At 38.9% G+C, this 9,393-nt stretch overlaps 1 protein-coding gene across 1 annotated transcript in view; it reads right to left on the bottom strand.

Annotated features, from left to right (window-relative positions):
* Positions 1 to 671: 671 nt before the first annotated feature.
* LOC140232066 (synaptotagmin-17-like) overlaps positions 672 to 9,393 on the bottom strand; it is a 64,345-nt gene continuing 55,623 nt past the window's right edge. The window contains exons 3-5 of the mRNA XM_072312218.1: positions 4,603 to 4,723; positions 2,130 to 2,354; positions 672 to 799 (exon numbers count right to left, since the gene is read on the bottom strand). Of these exons, the coding sequence (XP_072168319.1) occupies positions 672 to 799; positions 2,130 to 2,354; positions 4,603 to 4,723 (474 nt within the window). The remainder of the gene's footprint in view (positions 800 to 2,129; positions 2,355 to 4,602; positions 4,724 to 9,393) is intronic.

Here is a 9,393-nt window from a genome sequence, read left to right as displayed (position 1 = left end):
ACATGAAACATTCATAGTGATGAACAATTTTTTTGTTTCATAATTTACTTTTCTTTTGGTGCAGACTACAGACTTCACCTCTCATACTCCAAGAAAGCAGGATAGGATGACATTGGAAGAATACGCTGTATTTTCATTTCTCATGACCTAGTATATGACACTATTTGATACCAAATAAAATGTTAAAATGATGTTCAGTGATATCTCAAAGAGCTCCCAAAATTGGGCTACCTCCAGTGTGTATACACTCACGTTGTAGAGTTCAATAATTTGATATCAAAGTCGGAATACAAAGAAGTGATTTAGTTAACTGATGTAAAGTGGTCCAACATGTCACAATAGATACAAAGTCATTTCAATTTGACACGAAAACATGTTGTTTTGACTAACATGGATAAAATGTGACGTATCAAAGGTATATCGAAATCTTCACGTTTCTTGTGCTTTAACGACTCGACGTTGGCAATGTGTTTGAATTATTTGTTTGTGGAGCATCGGCAGACTTGGTAGAGTTGGAATACATAGAGCGTCTGGGAATGAGTCTGAATTCACCCAGAGGAAAGATAAAAATCATGATTTTTAGGTTGTTGCTGCTGATATGATTTCTCCCATGTAAGTACAATCCACTCTGTGGCGAGCTCCATTCTCTGCCTCCACTTGTCTGGCCTAAATTACGAGACCAACATGGCGTGAGGTAAAACTTTCTCACAGTCTTCACGCGTGCGCAGTGTGTGCCATTGCGCCACAGGGGTTCGTTGTGAACTGCGCATGCGTTGCCAGTGAGTGACCTCGCTGTGACCTAGAGTAAAGAGACAAGGCATGCGGAAAAATAATCAATTTAGTGTTTTCAACCGATTTGAAATTACATATGTTTTACTGCCTGAATGAAATTAAATCACATTATCTTCATTCATATAGTGCCAGGCAAACTGGGAAAGATAGCTATAAAAAGAAGAAGAAGAAGAAGAAGAAGAAGAAGAAGAAGAAGAAGAAGAATAAAAAGAAGAAGAAGAAGAAGAAGAAGAAGAAGAAAGAAAGAAAGAAAGAAAGAGAGAGAGAGAGAGAGAAAGGGAAAGAAAGAATCAATAATTAGCAAGAGTTCATGGTGAGAGTACTTTCCGTAGATTTTGATACGTCTCTGGCATTTCTATCCAAACATGGAGAGATAGATGAAAAGGAAAACATAGTAGAATAGACTGCTGAAATTCCTTTTACATGAATTCTATAACTGGCATATTTGATTTAAAATACGTACGGTCCGTTGTAGATTTGGTAGAATAAGATAACGATCAAAAAACTTTGTAAAAGTTTTAATCAGGTTTCGATACTGAGGTCAATGACCCCCAGACGTGGATATGTGTTATATCCGCCAAATTAATAATTCATCAGGCAACGTGGGTAAATACCATATTAATTACTTTCTTAAGTTTGAAACAGTGCTAGCGTTAACGAAGGTCAACAGGTTTGTCACAAAACATAGATAGCATAATATACTGTACAAGTAACTTGGAATTGTTATCATTATTCAAACTCGGTCGATTTTTTGTTAAACGTGACAATTATTGCTTCCTGTTGCATTTGAATGCGCATAGTGGGAAAATGATTGTATTCACCTTCTCTACAACAAGCAAAGTGATGAGAGTGTATAATATCAAACGATTCGGGATCGCATGGAGAATGCAACTGCAGCATTATTTGTTTTTTTAGCATTACTCCAATTAGATTTTCATTAATTAGTCTTCAAACAGTCTTCATTCTCATATGCGTCCGGTTTGAATAACTTCTGTGGCACAGCTACAACAGCTCTGTTTATTACTTTTTGCCAAAACATCACTCATGAAAAAAATGAAAGCACAGCGATTGAAATTCATGAATTTGAATTAAAAAAAAGCACATCGACTATAATCCCAAAGGCCATCTGTCATGAAATGGCCAGTAATTCACAGCCTATATCATTTTCTGCAACGGACATGTTCGATTCAGTCTAATACGATGTATGTTTGCTTATTTGGGCTTGCTCTAAAAGCCAGGTCTGAACGTCATTCTCCATCTTAGATTCAGCTATGATGAGAAGCGACTGACTTCTAGGAAAAAAAACAAAACAACAAGCGATATTTCTTTCATCCTACCTGAAGCTATCGTGCCCATGATGATTTGTCCCGTAAAATAGTCCCGGCTCTTCGTGTTGTAGTCCCAGACAGAGATCAGTAGGCTTACGTCACCGAGTGATGACGGGTTCACGTGGAAGCTGAAAGTCTCGTTGAACACGGGGTCGAGAGTGTTTTTCTTCGTCGACGTCTTCTTTGTTTTAACCACCTTCTGTCCACTAATTAACTGGAGTTTGACGAAGGGATCTGCAGAATGTCCAAAGAGGTGGTGATTGTTATAATAACATTTATCGTTATGTTCTTGAACATGATTTATGTAAAACGTCATTCGATATGGCGATGAAGTATACGAAAAGACACGCGCTCATTGCCTATGGTCAAGTTCAAGTTCAAGTTCATTTTTCTCTTTCTCCATCGCAACATAATCAATAACATTATAATGCACAATGTACATGAAAGTACAGAGATATCCACATAAGTCAAAAAATAATAATAAAAACGGGATACATTATACATCTCATTACAATATAATTCATATGTCATAGATCAAGCGGCGTGCTGGTCTGAGCAAATAAATCCGACAAGTTATGAAGTCAAACATGTGGAAGTTACAATTCATGCAATTTCCCCATGTTCGCACCGTAGTCCCAGCTGGACTGGAAGAGCTCGAAAAGGCTCCTCGAAATCAAAGTACGTTACGTAAATTCTGACGTGTATCAAGGTTATGATCGTCATCATCATTATCGTCGTCGTTGTCGTAATAAATATATTGCAGTCATCTTCAGCATACTCGATGTGCCGATTTCAGTATCATTCTTCTTTCTTCGTGTTCTTTTTCTACTTCTTTATATTCTTCTTCATATACTTTTATTTCATTCCTTCTTCTCCTTCTTCTCCTTCATCTGCTTCTTCTTTTTCCATCTTTCCTTTTCTTTGCCTCGTCTCCCTCTTCCCCTTCTTTTTTCCCGTTCTTTCCAGATCAGTCTTAACATAAACAGGTTTCTCTTAGCACGAATATGGCGATTTCTTTCGGCACGTGTCAAATCTATGCCGCATGCACCTGCTGCTATTCACCGTTTCTGTACGCCCGATTATTCTCGACTCCTAAAAAAGCATCTGGCCGCGTATGCAAAAGTTAACTAAAGGCTATATTTATCTCACATGTGTAATGTGCATCGGCTGAAATATGAGTACTTTCGTGCATGCATAATGTTTCTTAAAGTGCAGACTTTCTCTCAACTTCACTTGGTATGAATGGTTGCCTGCGATTGGGGAACATAATAGTAATAAAAATAGAGGGGGAAAAGCGTCATTCCAAGTGGTTTTGGTTATTGATCGAAACAATTCTAATGTGATACACATAAATACTAATAACACAAAGAAAGAAAATGCATTTTTTTTTTAAAGCGAGAATACAGCCAGTTCCACGTCTTGCACGATTAATTCCGGGAATTGGTAGCAGCTCTGCAAACCAGATTGGTCTGGTGACTGGCTCTGTGCAGCAGCAGCGTGTCCTCGCTCAACATGCTCAACTTGACTGCAAAAACTGGAGACAAATCTCCTAGCAACGGGCTGGGCAGGGCTCGCATCACTTCATTCCAATGCGGCCATTTCGTCCTCATACTGCCTTCAAGGAAACGCGCTTCTGGTGGCGACGTTCAAGCGTACAGAGAACCTTTACTGCTGGCAAATCCAATAATACAATAGCATTTAAAAAAGATCTCAGGAGAGTTGTTGCTATCGCTTCCCAGAAAGAAAAGACGATTTGATAACTGGAAAAAAAATAGCTGGGAGAGAAGTGCATTGGTCGAGGTACTCTGAAAACCAGAGGGGGGGGGGGGGGGGGGACACCTTCCGAGGTGACTTCACGTGACAAATAAATGTCGACAAATAAATCCATCATGGAGGAAACAAAGAATATTGAGCTTATCTCGCGAGAGAAAATGGTTTCAACGCTCTTTCCCTCCATCGTCTTTGATAAGATTGGGTAATTTCTTTCAATTTCTGGCGGAAGCATTTCTGGTGGGAGAGGAAAAAAAAAAGCAACACGCAGAAGGAATTCGATTTGGCATCGTAGTCATTCATTGCAAAGTGCAATGTTACCATTGAAAACCCATTGAGATGTGCATCCTTTCTCGCCAGAATTTGAAATGTTTGCCAACTGAGCGGGGAAGGTCAAACCAGGAAAGAAGCCATTCGTAAGCGTTGGGAAGACGTGTAAAATGTGTTTACACTTTGTGACGAGAATACACTAGATCAAGGGTACGATGGATCAGTGGCGCTTCGGCTGTTGTGCGAGCCTTCCCGTATCTCCCGTAAGGAGTAGGCCTGCCACAACGAGAAACAAAATTATTGAACATACTGCAATTTGAATCAATCACAATATATCCAAACACTCATAGGCGATTCTTCTGCACAAACGTTTTATACCTATGCATTCCAGAGACATTTAAAAATTATCGTATCACACTTGAAGTAAGGCTAATTTACTTACCCGAGCCACCCACTATGTCTGTCTGCAGTAGCTGCTTGGCCTTTATGACGTCAACATTTAGCCGGCCAGCGCTGGGCAGGTAATTCAATGATAGTAGAATTTCCCCTCGACCTGGGTTGTTCTGTGTTTGAGAGAGCGGTAATGATACATATTATCTCGTATGACGTAGGGGGGCTACCTAACCACGTGAATAGAGTGGCAACACGCCCTTCTGTTGTCTTCCAGAGGTAGATTCGCCTCGAACTGGGCCAAGATATGTGGCATTTGCTAATTAATATCTCCTCCAACCTCCAAATGGAGCATTTGAAAAGTCCCCTAAATGTGTTTCTAATCTGATGAAACAGTGGTATTTTCTCTCTTCGTTCCCGTAGCTTCAAAGAATTTCCGAAGCTCTGTAGCATAATAGATTTTCATTTGTAGTTAGCAACATCAGTTTGTTTGTTTCGCAACCTTTAACCTAAAAAACAGGATGGACTGTCACAAAACTTTATCCATCTGATACGTGAGAACACGGCTATAAAATTTGACCGAGGGCCATCTGCAACTGAACTTAATCATGCTGTTATGTTCAGCAATTATACATCCAGGGGCCCGTTTCATAAAACTTGTCATCAGTGACAAGTTGTCATAGATGTGACAAGCTACTGTAATCCTTGCATCTGATTGGTTGAGAACAAATTTGTCATAGAAATGTGGCAGTTGTCACTGATGACAAGTTTTATGAAACAGGCCCCAGATCGAAGAACGCAGTGGAAGCATCCAAAGATGTCACCGTTTAGTAAATGTATCAATACTTTCAGGATAGCTTTTTTTTTTTAGCGAAGGGAGAACTTTGAATGACTCTGTTGATAGTTAAGACACACAGACAGAATTATTCAGTCACACATTCTTAACGGCACAATGGGTCAGGTTCTTTACGTGAAAATCAAAGTGTAATACACATTGCGGTCGGTTTTATTATGAGAGCATGAGGACGGCCGTAATAAAATCACGGTCATACAATTGTTACTGCCAGGTACACACTGTATGACGTTATACAAGGGAGGGTAATTGACCTCTTGAGGGTCAGATTTTGTTCATGTTGAACTGAAGCGGTCAATTTGCCCGATACCACATGGCACAATTGATGAAATTCTCGGTAGAATTCCTGTCTTGTTGAAACGTCCTCAGACACGTTTGATTGTGCTACCTTTAATTTCCCTATTGACCCTTAGACGAGTAGACTCCCTGCGATGTTACGTAATAATTACGGCTTGGCCTACACCCGGCTGCAACCGTATGCTGTAACGGGTGATGGTCGTTATTCCGAAGGTTCGTTATCCAAAAATGAAATAAAGTTCCTTATTCAAAAACGCGCAAATTGCGCATACCTAGATATTCTTTAATCCGAAAGTTTCTTATTCCGAAAATGAAATAAGGTTTATTATTCTGAAGATACGTTAATCCGAAAATGAATAAAGTTCTCGAAAAAAAAAAAGCGCGTACTAAGGAACCTTCGGATTTACGAACCTTATTTTGTTTTCGGATTAACGAAGCTTCCAAATAACAAACCTTTCATTTTCGAATTACGGAACCTTCGGAATAACGGAATTCATTTCAAATTTGGAATTACGAACCTTCGAAATAACGAACCTTCGAATAGCGAACCATCGGAAGAGCAAGCCTTTGGAATAACGTACCTTTGGAATAATGAACTGTTTGGCTTGTTGTTACCCCAAAGAGGCTAACGTAGGTACTGTATATGGGAAGATTATCATTGTTGCATTGATCACAGCGCGTTTGTAAAATTTCTCTTCCTCGTAGGTCTTTCCCCTGTCCTAATGCAGAGGCGTTCAAGGTCATCGAAACTGTAACCTGATTATAGGGGATGGATTAGAATATTGATTTATCTTTTCATCCGAGTTATGATTAACTCTGCACGTCGAAGGGAGTTACAATAAGCGGATGAAGAAAAGAAGCTTTAACGCCTTAAGGTTATTGGCTCCCGACAGAGAGGGCCAACGTGACTTCTAATTTCGTCATAGCATAGCTTGGTGATTTCATCTCGCAAACTTTCGCTTGGAGATGCAAAATTGGAGTGCATTTTTGGATAAATCTCATATCAACTTTTTATTTCCTTTTCAAACACACCAAACAGAGAATACGGCACTGATATACATCACTACAATGTTCGGCACAATGTAATGAATATGAGCAAATCCTCAAACGATTTTCATTTCTTCTAACATGAATAAGATACTTCCGGGAAAATGGAGGGAATCCACTGAAAGAAATGCTCCCTCATGGACGGTCAAACTGTCGTCATTTGCCAATCCCCCATGAAGTTACTAAAAAAAAAATCCTATTTGAAATGAAACATGATACGATACAGGAATACAATACAAAATAATGGAAGAGCGAAAAGAAACATTTTGGAGTATAGACATCAGTAAGCTTAGTGGAGGGGGAGAAAGAGAAAGACAGAGAAGAGAGATAAAAAAGAGTATTTTAATGGATATACTTGATCCTAACTTGAAGTTGTTTCACGTGGGAGAATCATAATCCAATTAAGAGACTTTGTATTTTTTTCTTCAATAATATTTAGGTGCTTTTTAAAAGTGAAGAACGTTCAAACAAAGAAGTTTGTATGCTACATGAATAGATTATGTTTTTCTTGATGAAGAGGAAGAGAGTGAGAGAGAGAGAAAAGAACATGTACATATATATATATATATATATATATATATATATATATTGCTGCTTGGACGCATAATTAGAAAGCAGACTGCTTCAAACGTCAAAGTGATATCGAATTTATGACTAGCCTCCTAGGGTACATAGTCCTATGATAGACTTCAATTTTATGACACAGTCTTCCGAAATTCGAGATGACATCCCACACGCAGGGGATAATCTAGATGATGAATTCCCGCGGGACAATTCAGCCCGATGAAATTTGATGATGTCTTAGCAATCGGGATAATTAATATGCTGAAAGAGAGGAAGAAACGGAAAAAAAAAACTGACAAAAAGTCAAAACAACCAAGATACTCTCTGTCCGTTGTGTAACGAATGTCATCATCAGAAACCAAGTGTAAAAAACAGAAGAATGAAAGATGGAAAACAAGACAGAGGATATCGAGAAGTTGATCATCAAGAGGAAAGCCTGGAAACCTTGAGGGAGTGGTTACAAGTTTTTATAATATTGTGAATATGATAAATATACCATCGTTCTACAAGTTTTCCCCTCCAGCATCGTGGCGCCACCATCGTGGGAGAATCCATACCTCAACAGAAGAAGCAAATTTCAATTCCAGCCGCCATTTCTTGCTTGAAGTCATTTTAAGTTAACTTCAGCCTAATCGCATCCATGATGTAATAAAATCTATACAGATGATTATCTACACCAATATGATAGAATTTGATGTCTGCAAAAGCAAAAAAAAAAAACCAAACAAAAAACCCGGAAATATATATGTAATAGGGCTTGACACTAATTTATTTCTCTGGTTGCCAGTTCGAACATTTAAAAGCTTTAAATATTACCTTTTGATGGCCCGACAAAAATAATATATACATAACAATCCATTTTGAATCTACAGTTGCCCGATTAGGCCACCAGAAAAGAACCTTTTTGGAAATTTGGTGTCTAACATGTCGAGCCCTGAGATACATGGTATTATACAATGTACATGTATATGTATATTTAAATCAAACACAGTTGATCTGTGAATCAATTACCGGTCTGTCGGGGCGGACTGGTCATTATCTTTATCTTCCAATATACATTCTTTGAAAGCTAAAGGTCAGGAAGTCACATCTGAGAGAAATGAATTGAATATCCATGACTGGATTTCGTATTCTCTATTAGCTACGAGAAATCCTGTCAAACATGCTGAATACAGCCATCCAAGTCGACGAAGCTAACTGTATAGTAATAATTAGTACCCTCGCTCAGCATCGCTATCAAAATAGGCACACGTAAAGGAGCTGGCACTTGAACAAACATTCACACAATATACACAAATAGAATTATCATGAGGAAGAGAGACACAGAGAGGGGGAGGGAGGGGAAAGGAGAGAGCGAGAGAGCAAGAGAGAGAGGGAAAGGAGATAAGAGGTAGTGATGCAAATTAACACACAAAAATCGAAGTGAGCAAATTTATTGTGTTCTCGATTGTGAAGCGCGCTCACTGCCGAAAGCTGAAAGGCCCCTAAATTATCCATGGCAACGGCACACGGTTACCCGTCAACACGTAGGAACAACCTCAAGAGGATCATTGCAAAATAAATATACCTCTCAGCACATACCAAAGGTTTTTGAAGCCCGAGCTTGGCGGATCTCGTAATGACCACACAAACCATGGGCTCGTGCATTGGGAGCTACTATAATACGCTTGGGACATTGCGCGACATACGCTCTGCTTTACAATGCTGAAGCGATAAGTTACATACAGATTCTCTGCAGATTTAAACTACTTGTGCGAACTTACTGTAAGGGTGGCGTCTGTTTTCCAATGATCATGTTTTATGCATATCCAAAAGTTGACAGTTTTATAGGTCATTGGATAATGATTTCAGCATTTTGGAAATATTGACTCTGGCATTATTTTCTTTTTGCTGATTTAGACGGCAGTTCACATTATAAGACATGCAGTATTGAGATTTCTGTATAATCATAAATGGATACTGGAGACAATAATATTAGAACATTCTGTATGTCTTTGAAACAATCTGCGGAAATAACACGGTCGGTTTGCATGTCAGTCCCAAATATTCTGAGCGTTTCCATTGTCATATAGACGAAGACAC

The sequence above is a fragment of the Diadema setosum genome, chromosome 8 (assembly GCF_964275005.1).
Source record: "Diadema setosum chromosome 8, eeDiaSeto1, whole genome shotgun sequence".
Classification (NCBI taxonomy): Eukaryota; Metazoa; Echinodermata; class Echinoidea; order Diadematoida; family Diadematidae; genus Diadema; species Diadema setosum.
This window is presented reverse-complemented; position numbering and strand designations above follow the sequence as displayed.